We start from the raw sequence: 17,836 nt of genomic DNA, 5'->3' as shown, positions 1-17,836 counted from the left end.
ACACCAACACATTGAGGTGTTGTATTATCTGTTACGGTTGAGATATAGGCCTACCGTCTATAGACTTGAGGTATTTCTCAGTTAGGCTGCATGACTGTGATTTGAACGCATGGAGAGGCTTGTAATCCATAGAACACCCACCTTGACAGGACATCAGTCAGGACACCTTGTTGCTTTAACACACAATCCTCTTTTTCATATCTGCATATAGCACTATGTTTTATATTTTATGTATCTCATCTCATCTTCCTATTGTCATTTTGATCTTATTTATTGATAATAAAGAGCTTTTCTAGAACTCAAAGTCACTTTAGGCTGGGACGAACAACTGACAACTCGGACACCCACACAAATGACTTATATAAAGTTAAGCTTAATGTTGTTGAAGCTCAAGATGTGTGTAAGAGAGATATTGGTTTGGCATTTGAAGTCAAATCACACTTCTCAGGATGTGTTTTTCAATGTATGGATCCATACTGTTGCTGTATTATTGACCAACTGAATCTTATGGTATTTACTTTATTAAAGTTGAACATGTACTACTTATTTCTGAGGAATTCAAAAGTTCAGCAAACAAAGGTATCCTTTATAAACAGGAGCTGATGCAGTTTGCTTCTGAACAACAGCTTTGTCTGTTACAGCTCTTCATGATGTCCTTACAGACAGCCTTTATGTTTTTGTTAGGCTATAAGTTGTTAACTATGTGAGTTAAGTGGATGTAGCTCTAGTGATATGTATCAGCATGTTAGACATGAGGGTGGAACAAGCAAGGATGTTTGACCTTCAATGTGCAGAATGATGTGTTTTCGTATGTTGCCACTAGAAGGATATTTTCACATGTATCTGTTGAAGGGGGCTTATGTCTCTGCTTCACTTAAACTCTTACTTTAAAACCCAGGATTTTGTGACATCACAAAAGGTTGGGAAACCATCACTCATGGTCAAGTGCATATATAGGAGTTATTGTTGAAGTATATATAATAATAAATTGTCTATGTGTTTGTTTGTGGGCTCTTACCTTGACAATGCTTTTTGAAAGCCCCAATCTGTTAGAGTTTGAAAATATCTTCAACTTTGTGTTATTTTCCCTCAGTCTCTCATTCTGACTGTACCTGAAAAATATTGGAGAACAATATCTATTACTGGGGAAATATCGTCATCTATAGGCACACACTAAAAGTAGCAGGCTCTGTCTTGTGTCTGTTGTGTTAGCCATAACCCATTCAGTCGTGTCAGCTCAGCCAGGAAGCTAGCCAGCTTATGGCCTATGGGAAAAAACAACCAGGGTTAAATGAGTGAAGCTCAGAGAGACAGAAAAGTTACGTAGAAAATAGGTGGCAGGAGAACAAAGTGACCAGAACTAGATCAAATAAGGCAACGTAAGATAAAGGCCATGTTGTTTTTCCTAATGTTATTCCTTAAATATATCTAATATGATTCAGAAAATGTTATTCTGCTAATATTGAGTAAAGAGTATTGACAACCATATTTATTTGGCATTGTATTGGAAACTAGATTTCCATTTAGTGCAGCCAAGATTATTATGGCATTTTGATTCAAATGCAATGGATTTGTAATAATTTAAACATTAAACTCTCGAAATACGTTTTAAGATTAGCATTACTGTTTACCCCAAATGTTGCCCCCAATGTTACAAAATAGTAACATCAGAACATGTTTTTGCCAAATTTTACTTTGGGCTTTTTAAGTTGCAGGAGTGAAAGTTAGTCATGCTCAAAATATGTTGTGTCTTTGGTGTCTATGTCTGCAACGTCTGGCCTTGGTTTGTATCCAAGGATTATATTTGGGAACATTTGTTTTGCTTATTTTTCAATGCAGTTCATCTGTCAAAACATCTCAAAGTAAACTTCTGAAAAGTATTCTGGTAATATAATTGATGTTCCAAACTTGTAACACCACTACATTAGTCACACAAATGATGTCTGTCTGTTTGTCTGTGGATCATATGGATCCAGCTCCACAACTCAGTGCTGCACTCTTCTGGATGGTGGAGGTATTCGAATTTGGAAACATTTGTCATAAAATGAGATGATTTGCAAAGCAGCCACACCTGGTACTGGCATTTTTCTTCATAGATATTTTATTATGGCTGAATAAAATTGAAAGACTGTAAACAAGAAGACTGCTCAAAACAACATGCGTAACAACCACACAAAGGACGCAACATGATGTTCAACATTTCTAAGTTGATAATGTTATTGTTTTTCTCCACATGTATATTGCATTACTTTTTTCTTTTAAGGACAAACACAATAAAAAATAAATAAAAACTCATCTTGGAGCTTCTTTTGGGCCATGGGTTGTAATCTGTGAATCCACCACATGAGGTCTCTCTAAGCTAAGATAATATCGCCTTAGCGTAGGTTTTTTTTTTTTGGGGGGGGGGGGGTAAACCCTTCTCTGAGTTTTACCTAGTATTAATAAAATAAAGATTTTATGTTAAATGATTTAACCATCTTTCATGTCTCGTCTTCGAAAATGCAACCATATGTGACCTCACAGCTAATTAAGAGGAAATGTCTTTTCACCTCATGATGAGAAAATGTGACAGTGATGATGTAACTTATTACTTTTCACACTTCATCTCAACTTTAACAGTCATGCCAGAGTCATGTATTTTGCTTGTAGGCTGCTAAATGGTAGCATCTGTTCATATGGAAACAAAATGCAAAATGTTAAAGATTTCAACATGACAATAAGAGGAGAGGTTGGTCTTGAAGCAGACCTTTAAGAGGGAGGTTTAAAATGTGGTGCTTGGGCCTTTTGGAATTATGGGAGACTGGCTCTGTCGGTTTTGGACCTGTGTATTCTAATTAGGGTATTGTCATGTCAATATTGACTATAGGCTACTGAAAAAATAAATATTTATTTTAATGAAAATGTTGCATAACAAACTTGTTTATTATGCACACATGGGGTTTGATATTTTATTATTTATCAGGTTTATCTTCATGCGCCCCCTAAAGCCACTGTATATGTTTGTATATTTTATCTGGATACTAGTTTTCAGCAGAGCAGTCATCACTTGAAAAGATCATTCAAGAAGAGTGCCAGTGTTATGCTATTTGAACCATTTGGATGGGACATTTTAGTTGTATCTGGGGGATAATGAAGTTAAGGTTTTAGAACTACAATTCACATAATGGTTTGGGGGATATAAACAGGAAATATAATGACACAATGGAGTAAGTTAGCAAACCGAGCAACCTGTGTGCATTTAGCCTATACATTAACTTTAGCTACATTTTAACTAAGCACCACTGAAAGTATGCCAAATGAATTATTTGCAGTTTCTGTTTGCAAACTGGGCACACAACACTCTGTAGGCTAAACACATCAAACTATCACTGGAGTACTTTAACACAGCAATAAACTTAAAAACGTGACTCCAAAGTTTAAAGAGCGAAATGTTTCGGACATCGGAATCGGAAAATAGGTGTATGTGTAATATGTGTGTTTAGATTGGAATGAGATAACCCTCCACATCCATGGTTAACCCCCACCCACAATGCTGGCGCAGGGACAGAGAGAGGAAGTGGGTCACTCGCAAACATTTCGCACCAATATCACATGGGAGTGTTTTCCCTCTCCTCCGCAGACACAGTGTTCCCTGGATGGCAGTGCTAAACCCGTAGCCTCTGCGGAAATACAAGTCATTGGTAGAATACACGCCTCTCAGACATCAGTGCAGAGCAGAAGAAAGAAAAAAGGAAGATGGATAGTGTCTTTAGTTTGTGATGACCTTGTTTAATTTCCTGCCACTTCGGCATGGAGACAGCGCTGTCGGTTTTCGCCAAACCTCCTCGCACCGTCTGGTCTGAACCGGTTCGGGATGTGCGCGGTCTCGTGCTCACTGCAGACTCCACGCACGCACTGATTCGCGCAGCAGTCCGCGCCCTCTTCACGCTCCGTGCAGAAACGCTCTCATTGGTCAGGATGTGCACGACCCACCCACATCTCCCGCGTGCTGTTTGGACGACGAGTGAGTTCCCCAGTTGTGATTGGTCCATGCCCCTCCAAAACTTTTATTTTGGGGCAAGCCCCGTTTATTGTGCACGGGCACGCGGAGAAATGGAGTTGTAAACGAAGCTCGTGCACTTTTCAGCACCAAAAACTCGTGGACAGCAGCCAACGGAGGAGAAGGGGGTGACGCTGAGGGTTAGCTTATTGTGATAAACACAAGACCGAGCGGTTTGCGACGCCACACTGCCGCTGCGATCGCGGGAAACCTTCACCGGTGGCACTGAGTCGGGGAGGGACGACACACAGCGGCACAGCCTGTGCTTTGTTCGCCCCGGCGGGCAGATCGTGCCGCGAGCTGGATATCGGTTAGAGACACGTTTCAGCGGGTGAACACACCGTTTTTCTCGGTTCGCTCGTGTCGAATTTTTCGCGCTCTGGAGCCCACTAACTGCACCCCGGGAAGACCTAACGCCTGCAGATGAGGGGAAACAAAGGTGATAACGACTGTTATTCATCGGTCCGCGCGACGGTTGAGCCGGGGACCTGTTTTTAGCCACATAGCAACCTGCTCGTGCTGCTAGCCTCTCCATTGTGTGAGCAGCTCTGCCGCCAGACCCCCGAGTCACTCTCTGCCGCCACACACCTGCTATAACTGTGTGTTCTCCGCCGGATTTTTTAAACTTTTTTGAATCCACCCATCCAAAATGTGCTCTCGGATTTGGTTCGTGACCGACCGGCGGATCAGCCAGGAGTACCCGCAGGTCCAGATCCTCCGGGCGCTGAAGGAGCGCTGCTCCGACGAGGATGTTGAATTCCGCTCGCTGCTCATGGATCAAATCGTGCTAACGATCAGCGATGGACAATTAGGCAAGTATCTCACACTTACTCAAAGCAGTGGATGTGTTTTCGTAAACTGAGTGGTGCAGTGTAATTAATTCAGATGTACACAAAGTCAGTGGCATGCGGGTATTGTTTGGGTAGCTCTCTGCTGTGAGGCGGGGAGAGGGCTAGCCCGGTCTGCCTGCTAGCAAGGAAGCGGATGGTAACCACAGACGTGACCGCCTAACCCACTTTCCAGCTAGACTGCCTCCAGAGGGGAGCGATGATGCTTGATTTCATTTCGCTGAATACGGTACAATCCCAACAATGCCGTCGATTATTTACTTAAGCATCAACGCACTGGGGATATTCATATTACAGAAGCATAGTAGCTGAAACAATACGATGAGTATTTTACGTGTTAAAGTGGGGTTTTCATATGGTCACCTGGCGCCAGGCCGAAGAAGCCACACATGTTTCACATAACGTTAGAGAAAAGGCCGCCAGTAGACCAGTCTGGTGATTACTTTAATGTTCTCTTCATTGATTAAAGGTTATGATGAATAATACTACACCAGATGTAACCAGAACCAAAAAGGCTATTTTAGAATGTATTCTTATATGAAACAAAAGCCCCCCTAAAACGTATTCAGAATAAACAAATGAAACAAGTAAGCACATATTGCATCTGTAGAGCCATAATCTGCACCTGTTTATTGCTATTTATTGATTACTTACTTGTTTTGATCTGATTTGTATTGTTATTTGTAGCAACGAGATGTAGACTAACAATCAACAACACAGGACTGAATACAACAAAACACTGTATGAATGCTAGAGTATAAGGCCTAGTAGGAATACTATGACAGATCCACAGAAAGCACACTTGTGTATAAAGACACATTAACTTCAGCTCACTCTTTCATATTTTCTGTTTTTGTTTTACTTTATCTATGCTACTACTAACATCATGATGTAATTTGTGTTGTCATTTTGGCATTGCTATGTCCAGAAGACATAATGTGTGTTCTGCTTATTATGAGATGACAATGTTTCCTAGTATGGACTCAGGGGGGCTTGATAATGTGGTGGTAACAGTAGGAACTCTCAACAAACAGACACACATTGAATTTATCAGGAAGGTGTGAAGTGGGGCCGGTGTCACCAGATGAGAGGCGTGCAGGTCGCAATTAACACATAAACGGTGTAGGCTGCCACTGGCAGAGGCTGAATAGTTGGGAGAGCATGTGGGATGGATAGGGGCGAGATTGAGCAGCACGTCCCTCACAGACTGTTACATCAGGTCAGCTGTACAGACCAGTCATGGCAGAGCTTTGAACTCAACATGGGTTTAACTGAAATGCCAACAATGGAGTATTTAAGGTGTTTTAACAAACTGCTTGTCTGTCACGTAAGGCCAAAGGACTATTTATGAACATAAACAAATCCTAGAGGTGCTATTTGTGTCATTCATAACTACCAAATGATAATTCAATGCAGTTATTGCTACCATGGCTAGATAATCTTATTTTAAGACGAATCTACTCTGTGATAAAAAATGCTAAACATTTTCTTGCAAATATACTGAAATTAGACAATATTAGCCAACACAGACAGATAGGAAGCGGGCTGTCTAGATCTTTAGCTTAGCATGCAAGTCAAGAAGGGCATTTAGCAGGGTCTGTAATCCATGCTGGACCCTAGTCTGCATGCATCTTCTGAGCCTTGGCTTGACACCACAGATTACCAGCCAGTAGGCAGATTAGACACGCTGTAGGCCTGCATCACAGGGAGCCGTAGACTGCAGACTGGCTGGGCTCATGTGCATACTTGCCCTGAACATCTAGCATTACATTCAGCTTTTTGTATTACCAACTCTACAACTACAATACAGCAACGTTAGAGTTGGAGGGCAAAATCCAAACAGGAATTGGCCAACTAACTGCAACGTCTTAATCTAGATAAAGATGGCAACCTTTGTTAAATGCATATTCTCCCAGGTTTTTACATCTCAATGTGGATTCACATACATACAGTATAAGATTAGTGATTGTTTACAACGTTTCTACACTAGAGTATGTCTCTAGTGTAGAAACGTTGTAAACAATCACTAATCTTATGTAGTGATTGTGATTGGAAAAAATACTTAAGGTAAATCACAAACTCTTTAAGTGGTAATAGTTATTTACCAACACGGTTCTTTGTCTTTAGTGCATTTATATTTGAATAAAACTATACATTTGACTCAGGAAATATGTATCAATACAGGGCATTTCAAGCTTAAGAATGATATGCTACCATAACTGGTTCAAAGATGCCTTTAGACAACCTCAACCAACTAAAGCTGAGGTGTTGCACATGAGTATTTGCTTAAGGATATGATAGGGGCAGAATGCAATCCTAAAACTGATAGGCTAACACCCTTACTGCTTGCTATTTCAAATGGCTCTGCATTCTCAAATCAGTATGAGTTCCAGGTTTCACACTGAAGTTAATGGGTTCAATGTGTCCCTATGGGGGAGAGATGAGTGCACACACACACACACACACACACACACACACACACACACACACACACACACACACACACACACACACACACACACACACACACACACGTTTTAATGAATGACCAATGATGGCCCCTCACATAAGACAGCCAAACCCAGCATTCAGTTAGCTAGTGGCATTTCACATCCCATGATTTGCACTGAGGGGTGTTTAAACAGAGACTGGATATGAACGCCTGTCGCAATGCTTTGTGATCTCTGCAGATGCCAGTGGGCACACTTATACCCAGAAGATGATAAATGCAACGCTCCTGTGTCAGTAAATTAGAAGGTGGAGCACTAAGGAAGATTCCGAATCTTAATTTACCTCCAGACATGTGAGTGTGTATCAGCAATATTACATGCGGTTGAGAAACTGTAGCTCTAATGTCAATACTTGTTTGGTTATTACTTATTTATGTAGCACAGATCCCCTTTGATGAGAAATGAACTTTATGATGATCAGCAGTATGGCTGTTTACCTGATTTACATTCACAAGCTGTTGTGCGTTATTTTACAGGTGGTTAAAAAACTGAGTTCATGGCATAAATGAGGGAGATTTGATAGGCCTTTATCATAGTAATAACCTGAAACCCACTTAAAATTCAAAGTTATATTATATAAATGTTTACCTTACAAATGCATTTTTATTATAATAAGAGATAATAATTGGGCATGTCCTTTGCTCATGTCACACCCCAAGAGGAAAAGAGCTTGCTCATGAAATGGCAAGCAGTATCTCATTTGCAGGTTCTGACGTACAGACCACAAATATTTGCATTTTATTGGTATCGCCAAAGAGGCTCACAGTACCTGCTTTTTCCTCTAGATAGAAAGAAGAATATATAAAGGGAGCTCACATTCTAGTGACGGCAACACTGACTGGCAAGCACTGGACTTGTTTTTGTTTAATGTTATTGTTCTTCCTGAAAATACTATTCCGATAATCCAGAGGATTAAAGGGCCTGTGGCCTGGGTGCTTCGTCATATAGCCAGGGGGGTCTCATTTGGTTCTCACAGTACTTGATTTCTTCTCTATATAGGAAGAAAGAAATGATATATGAAGTTAGCTCATAATTCAAGTGAGGACAAGAATGATTGGTAAACCCTGAACATATTGACTGTCTTCATTAGCTGTTAGTGAAGTTAGATTTGCATTCAAATCGTTCTTGTGCCAGAGAGTCCAGTTAACGTCCCAAGCTGCTGCTCCAGACTCTTGTCGGCATGCACTCACTGATCTGAAAACCAGTCAGAGCAGCTGCTCATCAACAACATTTTTGTTGTAACTGTAGGCAACTGAAGCAACTACTGTGCTTGTTTTTATATTATTCTAGCATGTCACAGAGATGTATGACTAAACAAGAGAGCATGTAGAAACCAAAGAACGTTGCACAACACAAATCTAATCCATAAATCGGTCATTATTAGCAGATGAACAACACAAACCTACTAAAAGGATCCATCACTAATAACTGTTGGGAATTTGTGAATGTCAAGCCTTACTTTTTATATATGGTCATACTAATCATACTTGACTTTGTAATTTGCATAGTTGCAGTAGCCAAAGATAGCAGTGTCTGCATATGGACTCTTAAAAACGTCAACTTCACACTTTCTGATGCGAAATGATGTTGCAAAATGTGGTGAAAATAAGCTGAAGGTTATCACAAACACACAGTTAATAATTGAAGAATCAGGATCTTCTGCATGCAAATGGCCTAAATGGCACCCCACTATCTGACAGCAGGCATCATGCCAAAAATATTTCCTATGTATACTAGTCACTCTGGCAGTCAAGCATCATTTGGAAAACACATCAGTTAAAATGGCCTTGTTTAATGTTTTTTTTTCAAACCAGTTGCTGTGGCTAGGGGATTCAAAATATTTCCTACACATGATTATGGCAACAATACAAAAATAGCCATTAGGTAAGGCTTGGCGAGAGTGTATGGACTCACTCAGTCACCTCACCCAAGCACTTACTCCATTCCACATACAGGGTTCTTATGGTCATTAAAAACCTGGAAAAGTCATGGAAATTCAAAATGCTAATTCCAGGCCCTGGCAAAGTTATGGAAAACAATATTTTTCCCAAAGTTTTGGAAAAGTCATGGAAATGTAACTAAAGTTGCATCAAATATAATTTATATTTTATCTAATCGCCGAAATAGTAATAGTATAATGATAATAAATACTGTATCGTATAGTAATGAAACGTAAAATTGCATTTAACTGACGAGGTATTTTGCTGGTGAGAGATTTTAGTTGCTTTGGCCTGTAGAAGCTAGTAAGCCTACTATTTGATTTGTTTTAGATAGGCACAACATGTTTCATTTGCAGACCTTATGTTCCTGTTCCATGTTAAAATAAACAATTTTCAGTGGTACCGCTGAGAAAGAGTAATGTTTTTGGTCATGGAAAATTAGGTAAAGGGCATGGAAAAGTCATTGAAAATCATTGGTGAAAAAGTGTAGGAACCCTGCACATAGCAAACATTATTTGTATTAAGCGTTGGTAGCAATTTACTCTATTTTATGCTTATAGAGGAATATTTTACGATATACAAATATGCTAGAGTCGAGTTACTTGCAATATTGATTCAGGCAATTATGCATGTGCTCCGAATTGAAGTGCATAATGCTGTAAGGTGTGATATCGAAGAAAGCTGGTATCTTCAAAAACATGCATTCGGAGCTTTTATCAGTACATATTATAATTGTGTTTCCATCATATGGCCAAACCAGAAGAATAAAAGATCATTTACATTACAGTCAATGTTATTTAATGAGAAAATGCTTCAGTGGCAGTTTAATGTGTTTAGTTGATCTCTGTTTGTATGCTATTCTGACAGATATTTTAGTTTTTTGTCTAATGATAGTTGAGGTACTGTGAATGCTAAATTAAAGTATGCTAACTATCGGCTAAACAGTACACAGGCTAACTAACAGATGATGTCCAGGATAACAGGGCCTCTGTGTTTGATTATCAAAAGATCTTTTAGCTTGGGCTCACAGTAGGACTGCAGTACATGTTTTTGCCTGATGAGGTTAGTGCAAATTGACCATTAAAGGCATTATTCGCAAAAGCCTATCAAACCAGAAAAACCATGGTTGAACCTGAACTTGCTGCCCCATCAGGCTAATTTAGACAGTATCCCCAGACACAGATTGCATTCAGGGCACCAGTCAAACATTGGCACAGCGTTTGTCGGCATTGCCTGCTTTGTGACGTTGCAACGGTATGCATAGAATGCTAGTGCTCGTTTGCTTTGTCTGGCATATTTAAAATGGAATTCTTCACACATACAGTCCATTGAACATTATTATTGTCTGTTGTAGAAGTGAAGAAAACATTGCAACTACAAACGGTCACACCCACACCAAGTGTAGACACTAAAAAGCCCATGTTGCTTTTGTTATAGAGCAAAATGTTCAGGAGGGGGTCTGAATGTTTTCGCACTGGTCACATGACGTACAGTGCACACGAACACTTGCTCAAATGAATAGGACTGATTCATCTGGCTGCCTCATTGCTCTCTGTTTGGTTCCCCTGGAGATGGAGACGAGCACCATGAACAGTGAATACTGTCTGTCAAAAAGCATGAGACCACATCCCCTGACACTTCCCACTGTAATACCATTCTCAGTGCTCTCAGTGACTGCACAATCAGAGCAGTGTGGCTGCAGAGACCGTCAATTCTCCTGCTTCTGTACTGAGATTGTGAGAAGGAAGAGGAGGAGTAAAAAGGGAGGGTTGGCAGTCTTTTCATGGCTCCATACTTATTTTTTCATTCGCCCATTTGCCCCTCCCTTCCCTTCCTTCCTCTGTGGTGAGTCTGGAAGACATCCCTGACCTATCCTGCCTCTCTTTTGTTCCCTCCTCTACCTGTCTCTGCACAGAAAGAGCTAAAAAGCGAACGTTGGCCACACCCAAAGTGTATACATGTTATGTTGGCATGATGTAAAGTGCATCTGCCAACACATCTAGCTGTCTGTTCTTATTACTAATCAACCACCGAGCTTCTGGTGACCTGTGATGATCTCAGGCAGAGACGCTGTCGCTATTGTTAGCTTGCAGATTCTAAAATGACTGAAAATCAGGTCACAGAAGAGGTGAAGTGCTGTGCAAGTGACAAGTGCGTCTCCTCCCGTCCCCTGTACAATACACTTTAAAATACGTGCATATCCTCACAAACACACAGGTTTCGTTGTCACCCAACCCAGTTCTTCCCGATGAGCTGATGGGTCGCGTTGCCTGCTAAAAAAATCTCACAGTCTGTCTCTGTTTCCTTTTCTCATCCATGGTGGAAAGAGTAACACCATTCACAAGGGAAATGCTGCCAATCTATAGCTATGGCAATGGCTGGTGAGTTTGCCATCTGTGTTTGGCAATTATCAAGCCAATTTTCAGCTTGAATCTTGTTCTGATCTGCAGATTAAGATGGCTGTTGATACAGACTCGGCAATGCTAGTAAATGTTGAAATGTAGCTGATCTTTTGGCCTTGTAGTAGAGTTAGTGTATGTCACGTTTATACTGCCATTCTACCATACAGGCTTCTTTTTCAAGTCTCCTCTGTTTTCAATGGCTTGTACATGCTGTGCTGAATTGAAATGGCTGATCAGTGACCTATTCAGATGTGCTCTGTTAGCCTGTTGTATTCACTTTGCTCACATTTGCATAATAAAGTGGCCACAGGCTGAGACATTGAAAACCAATGTTATTTTAACTTTCAATGAAACCAAACACCATTATTTTTAGATAATAGTCACCAAAAGACAATGATGTTGCATTGTGACAGGATACAAAACAAGATTACCGTAACATATCAGGTTACCACCCTGATGTGTTTTGCTGTGTGATTAACATCAAGACCCTTGGGGTTCAAAGCATCTCTCTCTAACCCACTGCCCTACATTTAGACAAACAGTCAACAGTGCCAGTACAGAAACAAGGATATCTCTTTTTCAGTCAAAGAACATTGGCCAAAAAGGTAGTGGAGCTGGCAGTGCTGTGAGTCGACTTTGCCTGCAGCATGCAAATAATTGTATCAGCTGGCAATGTTTTGTAAGTCATAATTTAACACAATCATCCTTGGAACTGGATGCCTCTTTCTAGTCTCTATAACTCTGCCAACTCTCAGTCAGATCTGTGTGTTCTGTGGGAGGAGGATCGGAGCATAGTCCACAAATAGTCTCCATAAGGAGATGAGTTCACTTTTCCAGCAGGAGTTGGTGTTTTCTAAATCCCAGCAACCCATTTCACAATGTTTCCAGCTCCTGTAAACATGACCTTAAGGATATAATGGAAGCTATAAACTATGACATGTTGCTTTTTAACGTGGCTGTGGGTCCTTGAGTGCAAGAAACAGTATTGATGTGAGAAAGTTTCTTTATTAGTGGCTTGGAATTGTATTGCTCTTTTTATTGCTCTAAAAAGTTGTTTTGGTTGGTCAGAAAAAAAACGTTTTAAAAGATAGTGTCTGGTTTGTACTTCTTGTCAGTGTTTTAAGGTGTTATGCTTATTCTTTTCAACCAAAAATCCATCTTCTTGATCTTTGTCATTCAGCATGGAAACTTGTAATCTAAGTGCTATTCATATCCTCAGAGGAAACTACTCTGAAGAACTCACTATATTTATCAGGATCTAAAGTTGTTTTGTTATTTGGAGCTCCACACATTTGAATTTTTGTTTCACTATAGTAATCTTTCTTCTACCCCTCCTGCCTCTAGGTCTGCGAGTGGAGCAGGAACTAGTGACATCTTATCCACAGGTGGTGGTGGTGCGGGTGCCCACGCCCTGGGTGCAGTCAGATAGTGACATCACTGTGCTGCGCCACCTGGAGAAGATGGGCTGTCGGCTGATCAACCGTCCCCAGGCTATACTTAACTGTGTCAACAAGTTCTGGACCTTTCAGGAGCTAGCCGGCCACGGAGTGCCTCTTCCTGACACCTTCTCTTACGGTAAATCAATAGTTGTCATCTTTTTTTCACAGTGTTGGTGTGTTGTGGTAGCACTGTGCTGTTGTAACCAAGTCTCTGTTCAGACCTGGCATTGACATGCGTCTTCGTTGATCCAAACACGAGTGGTCATCTCTAAGTAAATCAGTTTACAGCTGGTATTGGAAAGTATCTTGAGTGGCATCATTTTTGTTTTCATATATCAACAAAACACATTTTTCAATGAAAAAACGTTTTGTTATTAGTTTTCTATGTGTGTATACATTTCAGTTCTCACACTCACCTAAATGACATGCATTGACAATACAAAAACCTGCAATGACTAATTTAAAAGCGCCACAACAGTCTTTGTCTGCCTATTGGTGCGCTGTTCTCCACCCAACAGCGGTAACCGAGACGCACAAAGCTCCAGAGAGCCGAGGATAAGAGCAGGTGGTCGGTCCTCAGATCTGTGCAGAGCACCGGAACAAAAACACTGGCAGTATGATAACAACATCCAAACACAACACTCACTCTTGGTGGTTTCTGTGACATGAGAACGTTCAAAATACTAATGTTTAATACAGAAACTGCTTGAATACACCAAGCTATCCATAGCAAAGACCTTATTGGTCAAAGCCAGTGACTGATCACTTACTCTGCATTAAGCAAAGGATATTGGTTGATTAGACAGTTCTTTAATGTGGCCCATGATGCATTACTGCACCCACAACAAACAAAAAAAAGTCCACAGGTGGCGCAGACCACCTCTGGATGTGTCCTGAGCAATCAGATCTCCATTCACAGCATTCACATGTGTTGTTATAGGTCACCAGAGAAGAAGGGTCATTGTATGAGCAGTGACTGAAATATCTGAGGCAGTAATACAAATAAGAATGTACTCTATACGCCTCCTTTGGGAAATTCATTTTTTTAAATGTAATTTTACCTAATTAACAAAGACACACAAACAGGCAAGGCATCAATTTGAAGTGATAGTCAGGATGATGGGTCTTAGCAGGATAGGTTTGGTGCCTTGCTCTAGGGCACATCAGGAAGGCCCGGGGGTTAACCTGTCACCTCTTCAGCTTCCAGTCCACACTCTGTATTTGGACTTGATGCGGCTACCTTCCAAGCCACGTCCCTGTGGACAGCATCACTGCAGTCAGTTAATGAATGTGGACGCATCTAGCTTTATTAATGCTTCCACTTCCAAGAGTCCACACTGCATTTCACCTGATGTAGGGCCCTTGGTGTTCAGTGCTTTAGAATGCAGACTGCTATTGCCTTAGCAGAGTACATAAAGTGTTAAATATTCTGCAGATGAATTCATTATGAAATGTATCACTAGTTGTTGTTATAATATACCAATAGATATTCTCTGTTAGTACCGATAAACAAGTTGTAAGGTAACATAACGGCATCTTCCTTAATGAAATAGATATGAGCATAAACAGCAGCACTGCTGTGTCACGTATGTTGTTTTTCTGACATTTCAATCACATTAGTTGCATCACAGGCTTTAGTCTGTATAAAAGGATTAATAAACCATCAGTAGCTCATTATTCTGCTGCAATGACTCAAACAACAGAGAGAAGATTACATTTACATATCTGGTCAAACCACTATAGCCATTAAACCACACTGATAATTTTCACAGTTTCTCTGACACAACCTAAAGACATTAAGGGAGGCAACATGAGCCAGACTGCTGTTTTCATTTGTTGTAGTTTCTACTTTCCAAAAATCCCCAGTGCTGTGGTGTTTGTGAGAGCAGACAGAGAAGGATACAGTCAGAAACAGAAAGAAAGAGGAGGGGGTGTTTGGCCTACATTCCATTCGTCTCTGCACAGTGGGCCAGGCGATGCATGCAGAGCGGCTGGAAAGCCTATGTTACCCCCCTTCTAATCGCCCCACCCCACGGTTTTTCAAAATAAAACATGCCATCGCCTCCCTCCTGCTACCTCTGCAGCCAATGACGTGGCTGTTCCCACATTTGCTATCCACTCCCTCTGTTTCCTCTGCTGTTTCTCCCGCTCACTGAAAACACATGTGAATCAGCGCATGGGGAAACAGCCGTGTGTCAGAGCAGTTCACATCTGTTCCGTTGACCGAATGCCAGATAAGAACAGACAGGCAAACAATGATCGAGAGAGGGAGAGGAGTGGAAATGGATTCGTACACATTTTTCAATCACTTCTTGAGCCGAAGTAGAGAAAGCTGGATCACATCTGCTGCTGCAAGCTGCCTCTCTCGGTCACCGTGAGATATGGTCAGCTGTTTCACATTAATGCATCCCTCTGTGACCGCTTTGTTCCAATCTCATGAATCAAGCAGCAAAATAAGTATAAGCTCAGGACAGCACTCCTACAGCCTTGCTTTATTGAGTCACTTCTGTTGCCATAGCGACAGGCTACATTCCCTCCCCCCACCCTGTTCAGATGGCGGTAATGTGTGAACCATGCTATCAAAACAAGAGCTTTTTTTATATATATTTCACCCCTCTGATTGGCTTCATGTTTCTGTGTTTGTGTGCATGGGCATTTACCAGGAGGGCATGACAACTTCCGAAAGATGATTGACGAGGCAGAGCCACTCGGCTACCCCGTGGTGGTGAAGAATGCACGGGGCCACAGAGGTAAGAGCGTCAGTCTGTTTCTCCCTGTCACCAGCTCTGTTCAACACACCTCAGCCCCAAAAATCAGTACGCAGCTACTGGCAGCTCAGTCCACTCTGACATGAAATTCATTGTCAGAGTGTTAAATGATTGAGGACTGTGGTGCTGCAACAACCCAAACAAAGCATGTAGTTGTAATGCTTGCATCATGGCCGCTGGGCTAATCATCTCTGTTCCTGCTAAATTGGCTGAGTTTTCTCATTTTGAATGAACTCACATTCTAGCTTTCCCAATAATGTTGGAGATGAGCCCCAGTGTTTGCTGACCCATTAGCCTTTCCCTATTCAAATGATTGACACTTGGCTAGCGTGCCAAGGAATAACAATGCACCATGGATAGCCCAGGCTGCCGGCACAAGGCATTGATGGGGAATGCAGCCGTTGGTCAACAAATAACTTGAACCTTTTTATGGGGTCCTCCTCTCAAGGGTTGCTTTCCTCCCCTCAGTTATTAACCTTTGTCATTGGCCGAAGTCCAATTCCTTCTCTTGAGCAAATACAAGGCCTGTTAAAAACATTTGAAGGGTTGTTTAAAATCTTAACAACCCTTGTTTGTAAAGGGTCAACGCTAGATGCCAAATTTAAATGTTCTTGCTGGTCAATTATTTTGAAAGTGCTTCAAAATCTAGTGTATGCATTTGTGGGCATCTCGGCATGTTTTAGTACCATCGATACAAAGTAGTCATGTGTCTCACTGAGCCCTGAACAATGACTCATGTTTTTCTAAGCATGCTAGCTTGACAATGTCCTTCTTCACATCTTCATGATGTTACCCAGGGATTGCTTTGTCATCTTATTTGGATCGTCACCTACACACAATGTACAAACGCACAGCAATCACAAGATTTTCCCCAGTGCCAGATGAGGGCTTGACAACAAGGAGACGAGGCCAAGTGGTACTAATTAAAACAGGCATTCTCTATCCTATGTGAGAAGCAATTCTGTGGCCGCTAAGAGGAGTGTCCCATCCATTATACAAAACCCAGGAACTGGCAACAGACTTAGTCAGCAGATGCTTCTAATTGTCAGCAGAATCGAAGACAATGCAACTTATTTTCATGACATTATAACCAGGGCTCTCGACTAACTTTTTTCACCATCCTCCCGGAACCGTCCCGAAATACAATCTAAGCCGTCCCGAAATTAATGTGGACGTCCCAAATTTAAAATATGAGTTTTTCTACATTATCATTAGTTAAAATCATTCAAAGTGACCTTTAACATAAATAAAACATCATACAAATCATTAGATGTTAATTCATCAACCTTTTTATTTGAGTAAATCAGTCAATCACATGAACAAAGGCCAAATATATTTAAACAAACACACAAACGAGAAAATTACTCAACACAACACTCTGTCCTGAAGACAGAACCCAGAGTAACCACTAACCAGGATGACAGTCTGTAACACAGTCAGGAGACCTTTACAAACTGCCCCGCCCCCTCGCACACAGACGGGAGAGAGAGATCTCGTCTGGATTGGAAAGCTCGAAAATACATCATAGACGCATGTTGTAGTCTTATTGCATATTAGAAACGGAGTTGGCTAAACTAAAACTGCGATATAATGTTTATGTAGCAATAATACATATGACATATATTTTTTAAATGTCTCCAGTACCGATAAAAAGTCAGATAACGTCGGAGCTTAACGTTACCACTGTCTTTAATAAATCCGGCCCGGGCGGAGGGCATTTAATACCGGGGCTCGGTACACATCCCTACATGGGGAGAGGCGCAGCATATTGCTAAGGACTAAATACGATGGAGGGTTCTCATCTCAGCCTTATTACCCCATAGGGGATGAAGAGGAGTAAGTAAATAAAGAGGCCGGCGCTCCAGGGTCTGGTTCTGCTGTGCGTTTTGT

General features: G+C 41.2%; 1 protein-coding gene across 1 annotated transcript in view; it reads left to right on the top strand.

Annotated features, from left to right (window-relative positions):
* The first annotated feature begins 3,583 nt into the window (after positions 1-3,583).
* rimkla (ribosomal modification protein rimK-like family member A) overlaps positions 3,584-17,836 on the top strand; it is a 24,497-nt gene continuing 10,244 nt past the window's right edge. The window contains exons 1-3 of the mRNA XM_010782427.1: positions 3,584-4,851; positions 13,084-13,314; positions 15,842-15,928. Of these exons, the coding sequence (XP_010780729.1) occupies positions 4,689-4,851; positions 13,084-13,314; positions 15,842-15,928 (481 nt within the window). The 5' untranslated portion in view covers positions 3,584-4,688. The remainder of the gene's footprint in view (positions 4,852-13,083; positions 13,315-15,841; positions 15,929-17,836) is intronic.

This window comes from Notothenia coriiceps, unplaced genomic scaffold (assembly GCF_000735185.1).
Source record: "Notothenia coriiceps isolate Sejong01 unplaced genomic scaffold, NC01 NC01_scaffold00024667, whole genome shotgun sequence".
Classification (NCBI taxonomy): Eukaryota; Metazoa; Chordata; class Actinopteri; order Perciformes; family Nototheniidae; genus Notothenia; species Notothenia coriiceps.
Note: the sequence above shows the minus strand (reverse complement) of the source record. Positions and strands in the feature narration are given on the sequence as shown.